We start from the raw sequence: 23727 nt of genomic DNA, 5'->3' as shown, positions 1-23727 counted from the left end.
TGGTGGTGTTGGTGGTGGTGTGCCATGGTGTCGGTTCTGACTCAGAGCGACTTGTACAGGGTTTCCAAGGTTGTGAATCTTTACGGGAGCAGAAAGCCCTGGTACCTTAAGCACATCTATTTTCATCATCATCTCATTAAGTGTTCACACAGAGATTACACAAGAGTTGGACATACATGCTGAAATTCACAAAGCCCACCAGAAGCAAAACGCAAATAAGGCTGACCACACTAAAAATTCTTAACAGACCCTTAGAACTTTAAAAGGTTTGTAGGTCTGATTGTTTTAGGAGGATCATGAATGACTCAAACAAAAAGTATTCTTTGATAACAAAACCCTAATAGCTTTGCAGGTATCATCCCTCCAAGATTACAACTTTATAGATTTAGTTGTTTTGTTGACCAGCAGCACATTCCAACTACCTCAAAAGGTTTAAAAATATTTCAAGTCTTAGAAACTGATAAAATATTTCCTTTAAAAATATTATATTGAAGTCCTGGTGTGGTGGTGTGGGTTAATGTGCTGGACTGCAAAGTCGGTTTGAACTGCAAGGTCGATGGTTCAAGCTCACCAGCTGTTCCTTGGAAACCTTATACAGCATCTCTATAGATCGGATTGACTCGATGGCACTTAACAACAACAACAAGTATTATATTAACCATATGTAGTTACACTAGTAGAAAGATTAATTACTTAAAAGAAAATATCTCATATGAAACATTAGTCCATGAAACATGAGTCCAGATCAAACATATCTTGCCCATTTTCATAATCCAAAGATATTGTCAAGCATTATTTCTCTTCATCGGCACCAGCTGACTGATGAAGTTTAATATGAAATAAAAATACTTCTAAGTACAAGAACTCCAAGGAATTTCTACCATCAAAACAAAAAATGATCCCCTTTCAAATTCCTTATCCTTCCCTATACATAGAAAATATAGCAAACTGTTTCATTAATGATAACAACCACAAAAAAAGCAGTTGCTTAACTTATATCTAGACTATTTCTATCCTACAATGAACTAAGCATTTTTATCTAATATCAATATAAATAAGTTGACCTAGGATAAGTGAGAAAGCATATGGGGAGCCCCTCCTCTCCCAAGTCCCAGGACTTAAAATTCCAGCAATAGCTTAAACATACTTCAGCTAAGATAGCGTATTAGTCTATTTCTCCAACCAGAACAGATTAGTAACATAAACAATGCATGTCATATTCCAAAGTCCTGCTGGCCAGCACCAGTTCCCCCATCCTTTCAGATAGGAAGAAAATGTATGCTAAGTAAGAGTGATTAACTTCTTAGAGGGAAGACTTGGTAAAGAAAAGAAAGGGGAGGGTGACTTGCTTGTAATAAGGGTTAGTTAGGAATCAGCTCAAATTCTCTTTCTCTGTTTTAAAACAATGTTGTAAATATCAGTCAATGAAATAAGAATAATGAAAAAATCAATTCTTTCATAGTTAAGTTATTACCGTGTCAAGTGTCATTGGAGTCTGTTCATAGGGGCCAAGTATAGCACTTCCAAGGAGAGGCTGGTGAATTTGAACCACCAAACTTGTGATTCAACTCTACCTTGTGGTCCAGTGCTTTATCCCACAGCACCACTGCACAAGGACTCCAGTTAAGTACAATTAAGAATTAGAACACCAATTCTGTTCAATTTAATGTCTATTGTGAACTGGTGAACCTTGTTCAGTATTTTTTAAAAGCAATTTCTTAAAATTTTCTTAGTCCTGACTGTTGTTTAATATAATGATTAAAAAGTTCAGAAAGATGTCCTTGCTAGTCTCTGGTGTAAAGGGAAAATGCTGAGAGACTGCTTTTATTTTCTTCTCTAGTGAATTCAACTTATTATTTAAGCTCAGCAATATGATCAAGTGCTAACTGAACTAAATATTCCACTTGAAATTTTTATATAATTGTCTTTGTTGATTCTGGGCCTTGAAAAAGATTGCAGGTGAAACATTTAAAACAACAACAACAACAACAACAAGCATAAACTCAAAGTTTCTAAAATCTGCACATTTCAGTAAATTCTCAGCTCTGGTATAAAGTTTCAATCTATTACAAAAATCAGATAGTCATAAAACAACTTAAAAGCTGTGAAACTTTATCTTAGAATCCCTAGTGAAAAGCCAGCTAATATTCTTTGTTTTGTATTAAAGTGTGAAATTAGATAGATTCCTGTAATCTCCAACCGTACGCCTTCAGATAGACCAATACATCCCTCCCCCACCAATGCAGATTTAGAGAGGAATGTATGTATGTATGTGTGTGTGTTTTTAAAAGGGTACTCCTTTCAAAATATGATGGGATGATTATGACAAAAACAAACACATATGATGCCTACTATGTTAAATGAGTAATATTTTACATAAAAGAATATTAGCCTGATGTTGAATTACATTCACCCATTAAACTTATTTATGGAGGAAAAGAGTCTTTTTTTCTTACTTAAAATATATAAACTCTTCACTAGTCAAAATAAAAAACAACCAAATTTTACCAAAAATGATGTTTATTATGTGTGGCTATAGCCCATACTGTTAGCAAATATTTAGTATAAGCAATCACTTTCCAATAATGCACCCTTCTAAGTGGGATTGAGGGGAAGCACCCTATTAGTTATTGTAAGCTACCAACTGAAAATTATGGTAGCCACATGAGGCAGATCCTGATGGTTAGTGGATAGTTCTATTAAAATGTAAGGAAAATTTTTAAGGTAACTTATGACAAAAGATTAAAATAAAGGCAGCATTTTGTCATTGAATAAGCTGCCTTATTCTGAGAAGACCATATTTTAAAGAGTCCATCTTGGGGCACTCACATTTGGAAAACTCTTACCAGAGTTTGCTGTTTAAAAACAGACCTCCTTAAAACTCAGCACAGAGACAGCCTACCAACAGGCTTAACATTTCACTGGGGAAAAAAATCCAAAGACACAAACCTGGCTGGCAGCGGAGGGTCGGCCTTGCCAGCCACCAGCCAGGAGGACCGGTGGTAGGCATAGCGGTACCTCTTATTGTCCACGGGTACAATGTCCATCAGGACTATGTACTTGGCTTCAGGATCCACTCCGGAAAATGACACCCGGATGGTTGGAAACATCCTCCTAACAGAGGGAGACAGAAAGAATCAGCCCTAGCTCACACTGGCTAAAGAGCAGAATTAACGAGGGAAGAAAAGGGTCCCAGTCCTCTTCCATTCAGTCCTCCAGCCCCCTTTGTTCCAGTAAAGCCACAAGATGTGAATACAAAGATCCAACCTTCTCCAAAGCCTAGAACCCTTTAAGTGCTAGTCTTCTTTGCTTAGTGAAAAGTTTTTGCAAACATCTGAAGGTCTGTGCTTGGGGAAAAACGCTTATGTATTTTCATTAGCAACCACATTAGACTCCCAAGGCCCTGGGGTCTGTATTGTTGGAGTCTGCAACTCACCAGCATCCAGTTGGGTTTTGGAAGACCCTTAGGGTATTCCTCTGGGTCCCGAGTTTTGGGGCCACTGACTTTCTGAGCCTTGTCCAGGCTGTGGGGAAGTCACTCCACCCCAGAAATTTCCTGTCTGCCCCTGCAGCTCACCCTGGAATCTAGCAAGACAGTTCTTTCCCATAGGGAGTCTTGTCCTTTCAAATTTCTTTCTTCTGTCCAGGGTTTTACTTTACTATTTTATAGAAGCTGGCTGTTTCTGCAAATTAAGGCAAATAAATGAGAAATGACACTCCCTTATATCACATGCAACTACAATTTCAAGGAAGAAAATTCAGAAAGAGTTGCAGCAATATATTGACAGGGAACTGCCAGAAATTCAAACGAGAACAAGGAAGGAGGGGTATCAATGCTGATATCACATGGAACTTGGCTTAAAGCAGAGGATACCAGAAAGATGTTTAAGTGTTTTATTGATGCTGCAAAGGCATTACAGTCTGTGTATCATAAAGGAGCTCTGGTAGCATAGTGGTTACAAATCGGACTGCGAACCGTAAGGTCTGCAGTTCGAAGCTACCAGCTGTTCCGTGGGAGAAAGATGTAAAGATTTCTGCTCCTGTAAAGATTTACAGCCTCGGAAACCCTGTACAGGGTCGCTATGAGTCGAGACCGACTCCACGGCACATAACAACAACAACAACAATCATAATAAATAATGGATAAGACAGAACATTTATTTAATTGTGCATCTGAGGAACCGGTACACAGACTAAGAGATAGTCTGTTGAACAGAACATGGGAATACTATTGCTAAATACCATGTAGTCAGTTCTGACTCATGGACACCCTGTATACAGTTTCTGAGGAGTGGCTGATGAGCTTGAACTGCAGACCTTGCAGTTCAAACTGACATTGCAGTTCAGCGCATTAACCTGCAGCACTACACCAGGACTCCACAAGGGGGTACTGGGGGTGGTTTAAAATCAGCAAAGGTGTGCTTCAGAGTTGTGTCATTTCAGCATACTTTTTCAATCTGTATGTAAGAAGCTGGACTCTAAGAAGAAGAAAACAGATAGCATCTGGATTGGAGGAAGACTCAATAACAACCTTAATATTCAGATGACACAACTTGACTTGATAAAAGCAAAGAGGACTTGAAAAACTGATGGATGAAGTCTTCAAAATGGCTTACACCTCAACATAAAGAAAACAAAAGACTCTCACAACCCTTCCAATAAACAACACTATGAAAAACACAGAAAATATTGACGTTGTCAAAGATGCCATTAAACTTGGGTCCACAATCAATGACCATGGAAGCAACTGTCAAGAAATCCAATGACATACTGCATGGGGCAAACCTGCTGCAAAAGACCTTTTTTAAAAATCAAAGTGTTGAAAAGCAAAGCTTTTTGACTTTGAGAACTAATGTGCACCTGACCTTCGTATTCTGAATTTCCTCATATGTATGCAAGAAGTGGACAATAAGTAAGGAAGACCAACTAATTGATACCTTTGGCGAAGAATATTGAATATACCATAAGCTGCCAGAGAACGAACAAATCTGTCTTGGAAGAAGTACAATCAGAAAGAAGTCTTAGAAGGGAAGATGGTAAGACTTTATCTCATGTACTTTGGACCTGCTAACTAAGGAGCTTTCGTAGCATAGTGGTTACGAATTGGGCTGCAAACCACAAAGTCAGCAGTTCGAAACTACCAGCTGTTCCACGGGAGAGAGATGAGGCTTTCTGCTCCCATAAAGATTTACAGCCTCGGAAACCCTATGCAGGGTCGCTATGAGTCGGAACCGACTCCACGGCACATAACAACAACATCAGAAGGGACTGGTCCCTGGAGAAGGGCATCATGCTTGTAGAGTAAGGGGTCAGTGAAAAAGAAAAAGACCCTCAGTGACACAGTAGCTGCAACAATGGGCTCAAACATAGCAATGATTGTGAGGATTGCACAGAATCAGGCCGTGTCAAAACTGACGCAATGGCACCTAGACAACAGCATCCTCTTGGGGTACCTGGCCCAGTTTCTGTTGCCTTCCCTATGCTAGTTTCCTCCTTCCTTCAGATCCTGACCCCACACCTTCAAACCCTTCAGACTTCAGAGGAATGGGGAGAGAAGATCATGCCCTCCTAAGGTGTAAGCAGGATCCCAGTGCCCTTCTCTTCAAAGCTGGGTCAGGCTCTTCTGGCCTGGTGCAGAGAACGCAAATGATACTCATTTCAAAGGCAAGTAGGAGGGAAGATGCCATCCTTAGAGTGATGCTTCCTCTTTTAGCTCCAGAACTCGTCTTATTTCCTCAGTTCCTAGAGGCTCACTACACCACCCAGGGCTCCATCCCTGTCTTTCCACTCCAGACCTGCCCAGACTCAGCTACCTGCCCGACTTGGTGATGATCATCTCCGTGCCCAACTCGTGAAATTTGTCCCATAGCTCCTTTGTCTCCAGGCTGCAAGCAATTTTGGCCATTTCCTCACTGGGCATGATGGGAGTGGTGGGAATCAGTGGCTCAGTGCACAGAGAGGAGGAGGAGGAAGGGCTGCCGCCGCCGCCACCGCTGCTGCCGCTGCCACCGCCACTGCTATTGAACTCCCCGTGGGCATCCAGGCTGGTCAGTTCACCCAGGGGCTGGGCACAGGATGACTTCTCCACAAATTGCTCTGGTGACAAAAAGAATGGAGAATGTCAGCTGACCCTATCAACCTAGGAAATATTCAGAAAGAACAGCACAACTGAAATAGATCCCTGGATTTGAGTTTAGAAAAGTTAAGCTCAGAAACGCCAGGAGAGCAGAGATGACCCATTTTTATGGAGACTGTAACTGCAATTTCCATACTGAAACATGTGAGGAATCAATATGCAAAGGTGGAGAAAAGGAAATGTGGTGATTAGGGAAGGTTATAACAAGGATTCCTTGTTAGCCCTGCTTAATTCTAGACTTCCCGGCTTATAAGAAGTTCTGCCTAGGAGAATTTCTTAGAAGGAAAGACATCTCCATAGAGAGCAAGGGAGTGAAGAGAGGACCACCTTTCTGACTTTACAAGGAACTTTCCTTTCCCTCCTCAGGCCCCCTCTCCAGAAGATAGAATGCAAAAGGGGGCAGGGAAATAGAAGAAACTGGGGATGTGGTCCTCAGTTTCCTAGGTACCTGGAGGAGAGAGTTAGATCATTGTTACAATATTCCTTCCATGCTGCGATCTCCTGAAAGATGCTAGCATACAAGTTCTCTGGGTTGTGTTGGAACAGGCGTGGAACAATTGCTTGAGGAGTGATATGTGTATTTTTGGGGGGAGGTTAAAAAAAGGGGGGATCCTGGAAGTGAAGAAAACAACCCCAACCTAGCCTGACTAGCAGAATATTAATAAAATGGGAAGATTGCTTAGCCAACAGGATAGAATAACACTGACTATGAACCAAACATTCTTCTCCACAGCTGATAAGGACTTTGGATGACATCAGTCACTTTGATGGACTACAGGGAAACTTTTGTAATTGTCTCAATTATCTTGCATCCCTTGAAAAGAAACTACTTGAATCTGCAACGAGAAGCTGATTTCCAAACAACTTTAAGTGCCTTCAATGTTCTGAATGTATGTGTGTACATATATATACGATGTGTACAGACACATACAATATGCATGTATCATACAAAGTATTTTGTTACTTTCTATACTTTTTGACATGGGGCAGGCAAGCAAGAAATGAAGAAATCAGAAAGCTTGTTGAATGTTAACCTTTTCGTCTTTTACAGTGATAATGCAGCTCATTAAGTGTTCTTACTTAAGACTGGTGCTGTTGCTAATTGCCTCAAGTCAGTTCCAACTCATAGTGACCTAATTAATTTTCTTTCTTGGTGTTTTTTGTTCTGTTTTGTTTTTTGATTCTTAAAGAGAAAGGATAATAGTCCATGAAAATAACTTATTTTCTGAGAAAAAAATATTTTGACATTTGCATGATATCTTTATGGGCAATTATCAAGTTGTGGCACGGCAGGACCACAAGTCCAAACTTACCAGCTGCTGAGTCGGAACCAACTCAATGGCATTTGACAACCACAACATCATCAATTGGCCTTAAAGAGAAAAGTCTTAATTTTCAGCTGTTGAAAAAGCAAGCTTCCTAAGCCAGGACTGATCCCAGGGTCTGAAGGTTGGGAACCAGAGGAAGAAGAGAACAATACAGAAATGCTCTAAGGGTCTGATGCAATCTTTTAAGAAAAGAATTTGTATATTTAAATGAGTACTCTTAGGGCACTGTGAGCCCTCGCCCTACAGCATCTAGTATTTTAAATGACTACATTCTCTCTAAAACTTTAGGTATTTCTCTAGCTGGACTCTGGCTGCCAGTCATTAATTGTGCTCTGTTGAACTGTGCTAGGGAGGTTCTTCTAGAACCTCTCTCAAAAACCCAGGGCTGAGACTCTCATTTTGCAGACTATGATAAGGGGTGGGGAGGATATACTGTGAGTTGGCAACTGCTTTATGGTTCCGAATTTAATAGAAAATGGCTTTTCTCAGAATTATAGTGAAGAAAACAATGCTAAAATGACAGCGAAGTTAGACTATTTTTCTATCTGCTATTTGTACTGGAAACCCTATACAGGGTCACTATGGTCAGACGGACTCGATGAAACTTAATAATAACAACAAATTTGTATTTCTGTCAGGAATTTTACCTTAAGGTAGTCTTTTCCTGCTAGATACTACACTGAAACAGTGGCTTTAAAAAGAATTCAGAGTTGCCTAAAAACGAATGGATACTATTGGGAAGTCACTTAAAGTTAATTTTGAAATTGGTAGTTAATTTACTTCTAAGCTATTGGAGTTAACTTGATTAATTATTTCCATTTTTAAAGCTGGCTGAGATTTAGATGCCGTACTTGGGAAGAACCAGTGAACGGAACTAGAAAGCTGGCAAGCTTGGAGAGACCAGTTGATAGTAAGTTTTCAGTAGCTACTCCTATTTCCTTTTCCTTGGTTTCAATTTGCTATAGGGATTTTAGTTCTCTTTTCTTTCTCTGCCCAGATCCTGTATTTTCTTTGTCATCACCTTCTTCCTCTTAACTGTTATTTAATTTGTTGTGAAAGATAGAAAAAAGGTCAGAAAAATGTGAAGGATAAAAAGAAGGTTGGAAAAAAGTGGGGGACGGTTCAAAAAGAAACCCCCCCCACAAAACTTTGTTTACAATTTGCTGTTTTTCATAGGTTTACATTTACCAAATAACTGGGAAGAGCAATGCTTATTTCTCTGTTGCCTAAGAGGCTAAGAGGAAAACATTTCTTTCTAAAAGATATTTCTTTCTCCTTCATTTAAAAAATAAATAAAACACACTTATCTTGGGCAGTTTCTTTCCCACCCAATTCACTTGTGTGGAGGAGAACATAATGTCTAATTCTCCTTTCACTTTTTTTATAAATGGTAAAAGTTGTTAAATAAACAGTGTAACTAAAAGTTGAGTAATTTGGGAAATGGTTACTGGCAAATGTTTTTGCCAACCTCAACTGAAAATGATAGCATTTATAAAATGATGTCTTACTGATAAGCCTGGACATTCTGTGACCAAATAGTTCGTGAGGGACAAACTGGCTCATTCTACAGCACTTGAGTGTTTTTCAAGATCGGCCTCTCTTCAGGGGAAAAGTAAAATTTAAACGTTTGTTTTCGTTCTTGTTGTTAATTAAGTCTCTTAGAACGTCTTGATTTCAAATGCACAAGCAGGTGTTACACGCCCTATATCTTACTGAGTTATAAAAGGTATTTATTATTATTTATCACTGAACTGAGTCACCAGACATATCTATATCCATGCACATTGTTATGTCTAGCTTCGTAGGACGATTCTGAACAAACATAGCTCCAAAACGAGATGTGATACCCACAGTACACAGCAGACTGAAACACCAGAACCCCCCTACCAAAAGAGAAAAATCTCCTACTCCCCAGTGTGTGGCCTGTCGCTGCCCTGCTTAGGGGAAGGCACCACACACAGCGCCATCCTTGCTAACTTCCTATGGCTAAGAAACAGGGGTACACTCACACACACAGATCCCGCCAGTGCCTCCCACGAACAACCAAGCAGTCCGACTTACCCAGAGGTTTAATGGTGTTCTCCGCAACCTCCTTCTCCTTGGAGCCGCCGCTCGACATGAGCGCGGCGATAGAGAAGGCGTTGGCCCGGGAGGAGAGCTGAGGCTTAGGCGACGCGGTGAACTCCATGGCCCCCAGAGCGGGATCCTTGCCAGGGACTGGACCTGCCGACCTGCGGTCCAGATTCCCCGAGGGAGACAAAGACCCGAAAAACAACGTAAAGTTCCCGAGTGCGGTCACACTAGAGCGGGGGACTCCAGCCTTCCTAATGCTCCACACTGGCGTTTCCTTTTCCCGACCGCAAGATCCCAGAGCCGCATACAGTTCGGATTTAGTCAGAGAGCAAGTGAGAGAGAAAACGGTGGGTCAACCAGACACACAAGCACCGGGACTCTCGGCTGGACCAGAAACTGTGCCTCTCGAAGCCGGAGACCAGCATCAGCAGAGTGAAACCCAGGGGTCCCGCAGCACTTTCTCCAGCGCGCTTCCTTCCTCCGCCACCGAGGACAACCAGATGGCCGAAGTGGCTTGAAGGTGGTTACCCGCCGAGTGTGTTGCCTGGGGGCGTGCGGAAAGGGGCGCAGCACAGAGGACACTGTGCCCGGGTGCTTGCAGCCCTGTGCCTTAATTTGCTGGCCGCAGCGATGCCGGCGACCCGCAGCCAGTCAGAACCTCTCCACGTCACCGCTTCCTGATACTACCGCCGGGGGCGGGGCCGCGGGTTGGGCCCCCGGAGGGCCCGCAGGGGGCGCGGCGCCCGCGTGGCTCGGTGCAGCGACCTTGCGGGACAGGGGTGCCACACCCCGGGCCCCCACGATTGCTGCGGAAGTTCCACGCCTGGTCTAGTAGTCCGGGGCACAGGGCAGTGCACGCTGCGGTCAAAGGAACTTGGGCGCGGTCTAAGACCTGGGATCCCTGGTGTGGCAAGCTAGACCGGAGGAAGTCTCGGAATTTCTTGCCGTCTCCTTTCTTTTTCTTGCCCACCCTCAAAGTTCCAAAATAAAGTTGCGAAGCGCTAAGTAGAGAGGGAACCGGCGCCTCAAACCCGCGTCCACGCACCGAGTCCTGGACTATCAGATTGGACCCATGTGCCGGGCGCCCCTTAGGATTGGGTCCCCGCGCTTCGTTGGACCCCAAAGTCTGCCTGTTTGTCTAGCCTTCTATCTATGGGACTGAGAAGACACAGCCCTGCAAAAGACACTCTAAGAGCCGCGAGCATTTGGCAAGGGTACTGCTCCCAGAACCAGGACTTCCATTTGAGCACTTTTGTCTGAAGGGGATTCTGGAAAGTGGGGTTGCAGAAGAAGGGATGACTAGGAATAACGTCCAGTGCCTGATGCTGTATTCGGCTGGGACCAAACCACGCGCAATGGGAGAGTGTGCGCCTCACAGGCCCGGGCAGACGCAGAACCCTCCTGCCTTCCTTGCTACCAGGGCTTCGCAAGACTTCGTGGGGGGCGTCCTGCTGGCCTGGTTGAGCCTGAATAACTCAAATTCTCCGAATTCGCAGGGTAATCCGCTTCACTTGGAGCCCTGTAAACTCAGGCTGACACACACAAGTTGTACATGTAAATATTTGAGCTCCATTCCAGCCAGTCGGTCTGGCGTTTAGGAGCATGTTGGTGGGTCTTTAATAATAATTTAAAAAGGTCCCCATTTCCCCATCAGCCCTTTTCTCCCCTCTCGGTTCACCCCATCCAGTTCCTGAAATAAACGTATGAGAAAACACTAAAAATCAAAATAGATGCTGAGAACTTTTATGGAAGCAAAATGATGACATCTGGAAGTCATGATTTAAACCAGTCTTGTCATCGTTTGGGAGCCCTGCCTGATGGCGCAGTGGTTAAGCGCGTGTCTGCTAACCAAATGACTGGCGATTCTAACCCATCAGCTGCTCTTTGGGAGAAAGATACGGTACTCCATTTAGGTGTCCTACAAGGTCACAAAGAGTCCTAATTGACTAGATGGCAATGAATTTTGGTTTGAGATTTTTGTCATCATGTATCAGCATTTTTTAAATAAGGTTGCTGCATGCAGGTGACTAAGAAACCTGTTCTCGAAATGCAAAGTGCTTATGCATAAATGTTTGGGGGAGATTTTTAAAACCTTAGACTTCCAGAACCCAAAGACTTTGATGCTGTCTAACTCATATCCATTTGCTATATAGGTGTAAACAGGGTTCCTCATGGCCAAGGAATGCGCTCCTAGATCCAGGCCACACTACAGGCTGGGAACAGACCGAAACCTTAGACACACTGCAGCTGCGACTGTTCCTGGGATATTCAGCAGAAGAATCGCTGGCTGTGAGCAGAAATGTTTCAGATTAAATTATAACAAAAATAGAGATGTGTTTGAGAATCTGTTTCTAGTCTTGAAACTCTGATGTTTTGTTGTTTTGAGGCAAGTTAGGCGCTTCAGGTATTGAAGTCCCCCACTCTAACATACAAACAACCACATCTTGTCAAAATAAAAACAACTTTTCTTGATTTTTGAATATCTGGCACACACTGGTTTCTTTCCTGTTTCTAATGTTTAGGATTAGACCTGGAAGGAACCAGCTTTACATGTACGGTACTTTTCGTCCATGTACCGAAGTTCGTTCTCCTGATTTGCTTTTCAAAAACTTGCCATAGAATTGTATTTCAATTAAAAACAATATATAAAGACTTGCCGTGACATTTCCACACTGCAAAAGACGCATTTTAAGGATTCGAAATGGAATTTTGAATACTTCCATGATAGGGGCATCTTCAAAAAAAATGAAGAAGCAAGAGAAAAGCTTAATTTGTTTCCATCGCCTTTTCCAACTGTCTACGCGTCCTTAGTCCAGTTCTGGATCTCTTGTGAGCAGGGGAGACCTATTCACCCTGTTGAGAGTGAACTAGGAAGCAAGAAAAGCTGAGCGAACGCGGAGGCAAGCAGCAAAGGAGAGGAATCCAAAGGCCCTTTAAGCATATCCGGTGCAAAAGGTGAGCCGTTTGGGGCTTCCTAACAAACTATGTATCTTGTTGGTGTTGAAACCGCGGCAGTAAAACGTGTGCTACAACATCATTACCGAGGGCACACTGTCCACCTCTTAGATTTATTGCCTTTGCAAATCAATATGGAGCTATAAAAACGGGGAACAAGTGCTTCACAGTGAGGTGCTTTCAGAGGGCCGTCCAGAGATCTCCAGAAGCGGAGAGTGCGGTGTTCTGAGGTCTCTTGGAAACTCCATTATTAACACGAATTAACAGGTAACGAAACCAAAATGGTTGGAACCGAAGGATCACAGTCCTCAAGCTCTTCCCAGGCTGATGATTGGCAGGCAGGGTTGTTTTCTGGTACTGGATAGCATTGGATTAGGAGAAAACTTTGAATCCAGACTGATCTAACCTCTAAAGTTACCTAACCTCTGAAAGCCTCTATTTTATCATCTACTAAAATGGGCACGATAATTCTTCCTACCTAAAAGATAGAATAATGTGAAAATGCTCTTAACGCCCCTGGCCCGTCATTGCCATTAATCCAACACATCAAAAATTAAAAGAGAACACAATAAATCAAACCCACTGCCAACAAGGCAGTTCTGATTCAGAACGACCCCGTATGTAGGGTTTCCAAGGCTGTAAATCCTTACAGAGACCGAAAGTCTCATCTTTCTTTCTCAGAGCAGCTGGTGGGTTTGAACTGCCGACCTTTATATTTCGTTATTAAACTGCAGTTTCAGGATTGCAAAGACAAAAAATAATAATAAAGTTTGCAGAGATATATGTCTCGGGTGCTCATGTAAGATTTATCTGTGTGTACGTTTTGAAACGTTTGAAACGGAAAGGATTGGCGTTAACAAAGTAGTATTGAACCATTATTTCCATCCCTTTAAAATGTGGACCTTAAGAATGTACATTTGGTTTATAGTCCGAATTTGATTATACTGAGGACTAGAAGAATTGTCTCCTTATACACCACGGCTCTCTTCCAAATTTCCACCAGTCGCCTCCGTAACTTCAGAGTTAGAGGATCCTAAGAACTGTCCGAGAAACATTTGGTTTCCTGTTATGGTCAATCAGTTGTCCTTCGCTTAAGAAACGTTAACGAAGGTTCCTAGCTTTGAGCAGCAAGATCATCTCCAGGCTTGTCTCGCCGACTTGGAGACACCAGGGACGTTGGATCCCTCTCCCTCACCCCTCACTGTTAGCGGACTGGAGGCGGCACGGCGGGATGGTAACCCCGGAAAAGTGGAGAAAAGAAAGCAGGCTTCTCAGCACACGCGTGACGCCCCAGACTTCCAGGGTTAAATACCGAACGTAGCTTGAAATGCTTTCCCTATCCTGTCTCTCTCTTTGATAGATATATTTATAAAACAACAGCAGCGGGCCTCGATGTTTTGGGATTCCTAAATTCGGTTTACCGAACAGGAAAAGAGCCCCACGCCTAGTGGGGAGGGAGGCCGCGAACTCCTGGAAGACCGCTCCTAGGCGTCCCCAGGGTGCGCAGAGATCAGGGCGCGGTTCCGTGTCCTACAGGGAGAGCGCATCGCTACCTCGGATTCATCACGTTGCCAGAGGGCGAGTCCGAGACTTTGCTCCGAGGGAACGCTCTCGACGGAGAAGCATGCCCAGGGAGGGTTACGTTTTCTTCCACCAAGTTGAACCCGGAGAGCGAACCCTCCCAGGCCAGCCACAGAAACGTCCTGGAAGCGCAGACCTTGGGCCGCCTGGGAAGGGCACTGGTCTGGGTTCCGGGTTGGCGTGTGTACTTTTGCGCTCCGGACTCCTATACCCGCATCTAGCTGTGAGACCAAGAGAGATGAAGGGAAGGGCCCTTTAGGCCAGAGCCCGAGATGACTGTGACTTTAATCAGCCGAACATCAGGGTCTTCGCTGTGGACACCAGTGATTGAGCTCAGGCTCGGCGGCCCAGTTACCATTGTGTAGCCTGCGCGTCGCGCGCTCCTCGGCGTCCTCCCGCTCCCATTCTCTCCATACCCACAAGCGCCTTGCCTCGCAGATTCTTCGCCAGCCTGAGGAAAGAGGCCAGGCGCAAGGACTCTGAGTCTTCTCACGTGACCACTCTCAGGTCGGTGACCCTCCTGTTCCTCCCCACTGCCACTTCCTTCCCTATTAGTCTGGCAAGCAGGCCTCCTTGGGACTGGGATAGGGGACAGCACTCACTACAGTTAGGTCCAAAATTCGCAGCTTGACCCCGAGAATGGCAAAAAAATTTTCTGCCCGTCTGCGGTCACAAAACCCCAAACCTACTCTTTCCCCCTAAACAAGCATTTTTCCTTTAACCTATTTTTTTTCTCTCTCACTTTCTTTTCTGCCACCTCCTCCTTCTCCAAGAGTGCTTCTGCCTTCCTTTGCCAACCGTTCCCTTCCGCCGTCTTCCCCACTGCCTTCTCTTAATTACCCGTCAAGGGAAGGATCCTGTCTAGTATTACTTAAAACATTTTTACTTTAAATTTTGGTATATCATGAATCTTTTGCAAGAGTTATTATTTTTTAAATTACTACATTAAATTATATTTAATAATTAATTAGCTTTTGACGACAGTTTAAATTTTGGGTTCTTACCCTAGCCAAGGATAGGGCAGTGTTTCGTTCTGCTGTGCATAAGGTCTCTGTGGGTCGGTACCGACTCGATGGCACCTAACAACAACAACCACTCTAGCCCCATCGTCCTATCAAAGTTAACTATTTTCTTGGAAATCACTCTGACTTCTAAAGTGTGACTCCCTCTGGGCCTTGAGGGGCGCTCTGGACTAACGAAGGGAGAACCCCCCAGGATAGGAAGGAATGTAGGGAGAGGATAGGCTCACTGCTTCGGGATGAAGGTTCTGTGGACCATGGCCCAAGCGCGCCGAGGTGGACGTGTGGGTGCCTGTGGGAATGACGCACACTGCTGCCAGACACGTGGCCGGGGCACACACACACACACACACACACACACACATACACCACAAAAGGTAATGAGACAACTCTAGAAAAACAACCACTGCTGTCTATCAATGTAATGCCAGTTTGGCGGATGTCACTCAATTGCACCACTTTGGAAGATGATTCAGCCTCCAACCAATGTCTTCATTCATCTTTCAGTCACTTGTCTTCGTTCTTCACAACCCAGAGCCAGCTGTTCTTGTTGACAATCTACCTATGCCCTTGTCAGGAGATTTGCGGGAATCAAAAGGGAATGACCCAGACCGGAAGTAGCCCTGCGTGTCCCTGCTAAGTCTTTCTATCGCAACTGATCCCAGAAAATCTGGTGAATTTCTTAACCCCTGCAGTGGGCAAAATACATTCCCAGAAGGACTTGGATGTCTATTTCCAAATGTGCTCCAGGCAACTTGATGCATGTGTGATGTAAGGAAACAAAGATGCATGTTTCTAAGAAAAGACAGAAATATGCAGAGTATCTGTTAATTTATCAAATATTACTTAACTCTGGGATGAGTACTGTGTTATGCTCCGGGAATGGAACAATGACCAGAACCCTAAAATTCCTGCCTCCAACAATTTACAGTATGGTGAAAGGCCGAGACAATAAACACACAAATACAAGAAACAAATTGCAATAAAGACCAGAAAAGGTGTAGGAACAGAGATTTCAGTTGTTATCTGGATTTCACTCATTCTGGGTGGGCCACTGGCTTGTTGTAGGAGGGAGTGGGTTGGACAATATGATTCTTGCTCTTCAAAAATTCAAGGTTTAGCTGGGGAGATTGTATTTTTAAATCTCAGTATGGAAAACATACATTTGGCTTCATCTTCAATTCCTCATACCTGCCCTCTAATATGCAGCTAATAGAATTCTTAGTATATATGGATTTACTGACTTAATGTTATATACAAATATGACAGAACAAGCAACTTAAGTAGGGGCGCTTATTGAGGAAAGTATTGGTGTCAGCAATAGAATCTGTAAAATGAAGTTACTTGTAATAAATAATACATCAAGGAGGTTGTTATAAAGAGTTAATGAAGCAATGTCTGTGTAAAGGCAAAAAGCAAAAAACCTTCACAGCTGTTATCTATTGGTTAACACTGGAATTTAGGAAAATTCTCCCTTTCTATTTAGGGATCCAATCAAGAAGTTGTGTTCAATACCCCCAATTTCAACCATTCCCTCAAAGAGTTTGCAAAACAGCCTTTCCTCTGGGGTTTGCAGAATTTCTAGGTTTCACTCTGGGGCTCAGTAGATAGAAACTAGCATGCTGCCCGTGGATCAGGGTGGCTAGGTGCAGATGTGAAGACAAGTAGCCTCTGAGGAATGAATCTGTTTCATTTCTTGTTGTCTTTCCATTAAATCATATGCTTTGAGGGCGTTTGGTACTTTGCAATCCTGGATTTTCAAACAGCATCTGTGGTGTACTTAATATGCAACAGGCACTTTGTTAGGAAGTTGTCATAAAATAATTGATGTTGATAACAATATAAGGCAGGTAGCATTATGGTATGAAGTTTAAACTTTCAGAAAACGAGTTTTTGGGAGATTAAACTAATTTGTTCAAGGGCACACAGTTAGTTTAGGAGTACAGCAGGAATCAACCAAGTCTCTTCCACCCCATGTCAGATTTCTATCACTAATTTGGTCAGTTTCCTGATGGGGAGAGGGGCGGAATTTTCTGTCGCGTTTGTAAATAATAGCCCTATAGCCCTGAAACAACAGCATGTCTTTGTTGTCTGGCCAAGGGGACCAGGGACTTCGTTCAGCAGAGCGAGGGCAGATGTGACACTCAGGTCTACCTTCCCTTTGGTCGTGCAAAGCAGCATTGTTGTTGTTTAGGGCTTACTCAGAGAGTCCCTGTATAGGGTTTCCAAGGAGCAGCTGGTGAGTTTGAACCTCCAACCTTGTGGTTAGCAGTCCTGGGCTGATCCTACAGCTCCACACCAGGATGCCATTGTTGTTGTTAAGTGCCATCTAGTGGGTTAAGACCCCTAGCGACCCTGTATAGGGTTTCCAAGGAGCAAGGGCATATGTGGGCCAAATAAAGGCCTTTGGCTGTGGCGAGTGGACTACAAGCCTAGACACTTTGCAACTTTTTTCCTTTGGGGGATTGTTGTTGTTGTTGTTAAGTGTCATTAAGTAGGCTCCGACCCATAGAGACCCTGTAAAGGGTTTCCAAGGAGCATCTGGTGAGCTTGAACCACCGACATTGCAGTTCAAACTGACTTTGCAGTCCAGAGCATTAACCCACAGTGCCACATACCGGTTAATATGCAGGTTAGGAGGGACTTGGAGTTTCAGCGGCTTAAGAGCCGGGGACAGACAGCACGGATAACGCATGGTTAGCACTGGACTAAGCAGGTAACTGGCACGCGGTGCACGCTGTCAAATTACTTGCACGCAGATAAGGGCTTCTTTCGCTCAGCACCTTGATCTCCACGTACGTTTGAGTTTTTGGTGGCAGGCCGATGGAGGTCGAGGTTAATTACGTTCTTTACTGGCCCTGAGATCGGGTTTCTCTAGCTTTGAAGGCGTTGTGATGGGGGGAATGGCAGGGAATGACCATGGCCCAGAACTCACGGAAAGGCTGTGCAAATTGTGTGAAACGTGGGACGTGTCTAGCACAGCGCTGGGCGTTGGCTGAGCGCTGCGTGAGGAGGACCCCAGTTAGGACCACGCGAAGGCTAGACAGATGCGTTTGATGAGGCACGGGCGCACTGCTCTCTGGATCCCGACGGTTCTCTTTTGTCATTTCTACCATCTTCAGGAAAAGTCGTCCCTCACCTTGAAGAGTCTGAAGCTGCCCAAAGGTAGACCCGTTGGGCGCTGCGGAACACGGCGCCGCATTCCGGGCTCCAATCGCTTCTGCCACCGGTGTCCATCCAGGTGGACTCTGGCTGCAAAAGAGTTCTCCCAAGCCCGCGCTGTAACGGTCTCTGGCGAACTATTGGTGGAAAGGCGGACTCAAAGTCGCTTATACCTTCGTGGCATAGGGGCCATGAGCGCGGCCTCACACCCAGGAGCCCGGGATGGAGATGGTGCCCAGGACTCTGGCCTCCGCCGTCTCCTGGGGTTGGGGTTCAGACGCCGGAGTTAGAGCCTCCGCCACTGCCGGCCCCTTCTTGGTCGACTCGGTGACGGTGGCGCTGGCGGCGGCGGAGGCCTTCCCTAGGCTTCCCCGTCATTTAATCAGGGCTATTATCAGACTCGGCTTGAAGGATGGCGCCGGCGGAGCTTTACCCCCATTAGCGCAGGGCAGGGGTGGGGGCTGGGCCGGAGACCGCGCCTTTCCCGGTCGCAGATGCAGCGTTTCTGGGGGTTTTAAGTGGAAAGCCAATGCTCGGAGTCTGGCAGCGATTTGCCAGGACTCAAAACACTTCTTAGGCTAACATTTCAGTAGACTTATTTTCTAGTTCCCTACTCGAACCTTACTAACTCTGTGGCATTAGGACTCATCACTGAACTTCCCTGAGTCTCAGTTTTCTCGTCTGAAAAATGGGTCTGGATAGATACTTAAGATTGTTGGGAAGATTAAGTAAAATAATGAATGTTAAATGTTAGGCCTAATAAAGGACGGATGGTACTGCTCTATTTTTAAGTTAGAAGTCCTCGTGTGGTGCTGTGGGTAAATGCGCCAGACTGCAAAGCCGTTTGAACTGCAAGGTCAGCGGTTCAAGCTCACCAGCTGCTCCTCGGAAACCCTATACAGGGTCCGCTATGGGTCGGAATTGACTCCACGGCACTTCACAACAACATTTTTAAATTTAAAAATACAGAGAAAGACCAAGGTTAAATGTTAAAAAGAAGTGTGTGTTTAAACACACTTGATTAAAATGATTAAAGAACAACCCAAGACTTCTGGTTTTATTCAGAACTTCCTGGATTCAAGTTTCACTTCTGTCATTTACAACCTGAGGAGCTCTGGTAGCTTAGTGGTTACGAATCGGGCTGCGAACCTCAAGGTCTGTTCCACAGACGAAAGATGCGGCTTTCTGCTCCCGTAAAGATTTACAGCCTCAGAAACCCTGTACAGGGTAGCTATGAGTCAGAACCAACTCCACAGCACACAACAACATTTGCAACCTGTGTGACCTTGGTCAAGTAGTTTCTTCTTCTCTGTGTCTCATTTACCTTACCTGTATAATGGATGGAACAACCTTTATGGGCTGCATGGACAGTGTTACATTATTCCACATTAAATGGGATGGTGCTTGCAGAACACTGAGCACAATGTTGTTAAGTGCCACAGAGTCAGTTCCGATCCATTGCCACCCTGTATAGGGTTTCCAAGAAGCAGCTGGTGAGCTTGAGCAGCCGACCTTGCAGTCTGGTGCATTATCCCACAGAGCCACATCAGTATTCCAGCACAGAGTAGAACCTCCTTAAGTCAAACTAAGCCAAAGCAAGCCCACTGCCATACATCCATTCTGACTCATAGGGGAGTCCTGGTGTGGCTCTGCAGGTTAAACACTGGACTGTTAACTACAAGATCCACAGTTCAACCCCATCAGCTGTTTTTTTGAAATCCTATATGGGGTCACTATCAGTCAAAACTAACTCAACAGCACTTAACAACAACAACAACAACATAGGACCGAGTAGAAGGGCTCCTTAGAATTTTGGAAATGAAATATTTCTGGAAGCAGACAGTCTCATCTTTCTCTCACTGGGTGACTGACCTTGCTGTCAGCAGTCAGTGCTTAGCCCACAATGCCATCAGTGTTCCTTATTGCTGTTACGTGCTTGCGAATCAGTTTTGACCCTGCATAGGGTTTCCGAAGAGCGACTGGTGAGTTTGAACTGCTGACCTTGTGGTTCAATTCAACCTTGCAGTCTGGTGCTTACCCTCCAGCATCATACCAGGACTCTTCCAGGGCTCCTGTTGTTGTTGTTAAGTGCCGTCGAGTCGGATCCGACCCATAGTGACCCTATACAGGGTTTCCGAGACCCTCTTTTTTTATTTTCAATATACCATAGGACTTCTGGTATGGCGCTGTAGGATCAGCACGGGGCTTTGAACCACAGTGTTGGCAGTTCAAACCCACTAGCTGCTCCTCATAAGCTTGTACAGGGTTGCTATGAGGCAGAACAGACTTGACAGCACTTAACAACAACAATAACAAGCAGATAGCTGTCTCCTGATCCTAAGTAATAGGGCAGGGGGCTTAGATTTGGGACTGACAATGAGAGTATAAACCACCCAAGAATGTCTTCTGGTTTCCAGAGTTTTTCCTCTTTGAATTCCCAGCACAATGCCCTATTGAACTTCCATTTAGAGATAAAAGTCTGACTTCAAAATCATTCAACTCTAATTCCAGATGACTGCTAAAAGACTACCACTCACAGCAACCTATACAGTATTGCCAGCATAGCTTCTAGTCATTGAAGTGTAATTAGCAAAGCAGGACTAATTATTAAAATTACCTATTAAGTAGTGAATGTTTGTGAATGGTCCTTAAATAGGATGTGTTGGGCACACCGCCCAGCACCAACCTTTACAGGCTGCATGGAGAGTCTTTCTTTCTGTGCTCAGTTTCAGCCAGGCTCTCCAGTTTTCCCAAGAGCACAGTCCTGTTTCTGAGTAACTCTCTCCCTTTCTCATGTAAAGCAAAGGGCTCATCACAAAGGCTAACATAGTTCACATGCTTGGGTATGCCAGGGACTACCTTAAGCACATAGTATCTCCTTTGTGCTCCCCAGATATGGAAACTAAGGCACAAAAAGTCTATGCAACATAATAGCATTTGCACAGCTAACCATAACCACTGACCTTGAGTTGATTCTCACTCAGCAATCCTATCTGCTAGTAGGTAGTGAATACATGGGTATGAGCTCTGGTAGGCATCTCTCCAAGGCTCCTTGTAATCCTTAGGGTTCTATGTCAACTCAACTAAGCCAGGATTTCCAGAGGTTTAGCAGCTGGAAAGAAGTGTGTTGGAAGAAGTGCAGCCAGAGTGCTCCTTAGATGCCAAGATGGCCAAACTTGGTCTCTCATATTTCAGACATATATTCAGGAGAGACCAGTCACTGGAGAAGGATATCATGTTTGGTAAGGTGGAGGATCAGAGAAAAAGAGAAAGACCCCCAGTGAGATGGATTGGCAAAGTGGCAGCATCAATGGGCTCAAGCGTGGCAACAATTGTGAGGTTGGTCCAGGACCAGGGCATTGTTTCGTTCTGTTGTGCATAGGGTAATTATGAGTTGGTACCCACTCGATGGCACCTAACAACAACAGCAATTGGGAAGTGTTTATTCCCATGGTGATGAAACCTAATACAGGCCTAGTTAACTCTGACATGTTGCTATGAGCAGTCAATCAACTAAAGGGATGCTTCTTTGCGGGTGTGACCTGCTCCCAATATAATTGACATCCCTCTCTTCCACTGGGGACCTGGGACTTCGCACTTGTGAGCTATTTTCTTGATAAAAAACTTCTCTCTCTCTGCATATATATATTGCTTCTCTAGAGAACCAGGCCTAAGACATTCCTATACCCCCTCAGGTTTAACACCTTCTCTTCTGAATCTTTAGAGATACTTTGAAATTGATGTCAGCTGAGTGGATCAGGAGAGGAGGAAAAACAAACAAAATCTCAGGAAGTTTCTCTGTTTCTAGAGAGGCACCTAGGGGTCCCTGGGTGATGTATATGATTAAACACTTGCTCTCTAGCTGAAAGATGGGCAGTTTGAATCACCTCAAAAGATAGCCCACCGATCTGTTTCTGAAAGGTCACAGCCAAGAAAATCCTATGGAGCACTGTTGTAGCTTAACACACTGATGTCATTATAAGTGTGAATTGACTCTACAATTACCAGCAACAACGGTAGTGAATACAATACCTTCAAGGGCCTGAAGGTCCTAACTAGTTAGAATGACACCTTGACCTTCATTGCTCTTTTGAGCCACACTTTATTCTATGGTAAAATGACTGCATACTCCTTGCATTGAATAATGTTAGTTGTATTGCACAGCTCTGAAAGACACAGTAAAGTATTATAATGAAATGTTCAAAAAGCTAGGAAGCCAAGAGAGAAGGAAACAGCATTTCTCAGGGTGAAAGAATGGAAGAGACAATGCAAGCCTCAACTTGTAATATTGGAGTACTGATGTAGCGCTGTGGGCTAATGCGTCAGACTGCAAACTCATTTGAACTGCAAGGTCAGTGGTTCGAGCTCACCAGCTGCTCCTTGGAAACCCTACACAGGGTCATTATGGGTTGGAATTGACTTGATGGCACTTAACAACAACAATAATATGGGCAAAGTATCGAATGATACCGGAAATATTAAAAGATGATGGAAGGATTACACAGTCACTGTACAAAAAACCAATTAGTTGATTTTTAAATATTTCAGGAGGAAATGTATGGTCAGGAACTGATGGTGTTGAAGGAAGAAGTCTGAGGCATTGGTGAAAAACAAGGTTCCAGGAATTGATGGAATACCAATTGAGAAATTTCAACAAATGGATGAGATGCTGGCAGCCCTTACTTGTCTATGTACGAAATTTGGAAGCCAGCTACTTGGCCAGCCAACCAGAAGAGTTCCATATTTGTGCCCATTCCAAAGAAAGGTGAGCCAACAGCATGTGGAAATTATCAAATTATAACATTAATATCACACATTGAAATTTGAAGTTTATGTCATTTTTAAGCATTACAAAATATCACTTGCAAACAATCTGGGGATCTTGTGAAAGTATAGATTTTTATTCTTATAGATCTGGATTTGACCAGAGTTTTTGCATTTCAACATATTCCCTGATAATTCTCATGTTGTTGGTCCACGCACCAAACTTGGAGGTTGTACAGAATCATTCTTGTTCAAATGTCTTGTATGGAAAGCCTTTCATACTCTACACTTGTTGAATTAGAATCATTTTTGGAGAAGACCTAGGAATCTGCATGGAAAGTAGGCTCACTTGTGCTTCTGAGAACCATTGACAACTTGAGTGAGGACTAGGTTTTAGCCAGGCAGTTGACCCCATGTAGGATTTTGGTGGTCCCATCTCCATTTTGATGCTATATATTTTAAAGCTTGGAATCACCTAATTTTGTTTTGTTTTTAATGTTTTTATTGTGAATTGAGTGAAAGTTTACAGGGCAGATCTTCAGTTTTATATTCAACAAATCATACACCTTGTTTCATTACAATGATTAAATCCCCTCCATGTACCATCAGTTTTTCACTCTATTCATTTTAGCTATTTTTTTTTTTTTTAAATACTCAGGCATCTATAATAATTTACACCACCAAAGGGCACATTCTGCCGGTCTACGTC

General features: G+C 43.9%; 1 protein-coding gene across 1 annotated transcript in view; it reads right to left on the bottom strand.

The window, feature by feature from the left end:
* The window catches only part of TBX20 (T-box 20), a 66259-nt gene extending 56604 nt beyond the window's left edge, over positions 1-9655 (bottom strand). The window contains exons 1-3 of the mRNA XM_006832138.1: positions 9526-9655; positions 5814-6096; positions 2950-3114 (exon numbers count right to left, since the gene is read on the bottom strand). Of these exons, the coding sequence (XP_006832201.1) occupies positions 2950-3114; positions 5814-6096; positions 9526-9652 (575 nt within the window). The 5' untranslated portion in view covers positions 9653-9655. The remainder of the gene's footprint in view (positions 1-2949; positions 3115-5813; positions 6097-9525) is intronic.
* Positions 9656-23727: the final 14072 nt, after the last annotated feature.

The sequence above is a fragment of the Chrysochloris asiatica genome, unplaced genomic scaffold, assembly GCF_000296735.1.
Source record: "Chrysochloris asiatica unplaced genomic scaffold, ChrAsi1.0 scaffold00006, whole genome shotgun sequence".
NCBI classification, from domain to species: Eukaryota; Metazoa; Chordata; class Mammalia; order Afrosoricida; family Chrysochloridae; genus Chrysochloris; species Chrysochloris asiatica.
Note: the sequence above shows the minus strand (reverse complement) of the source record. Positions and strands in the feature narration are given on the sequence as shown.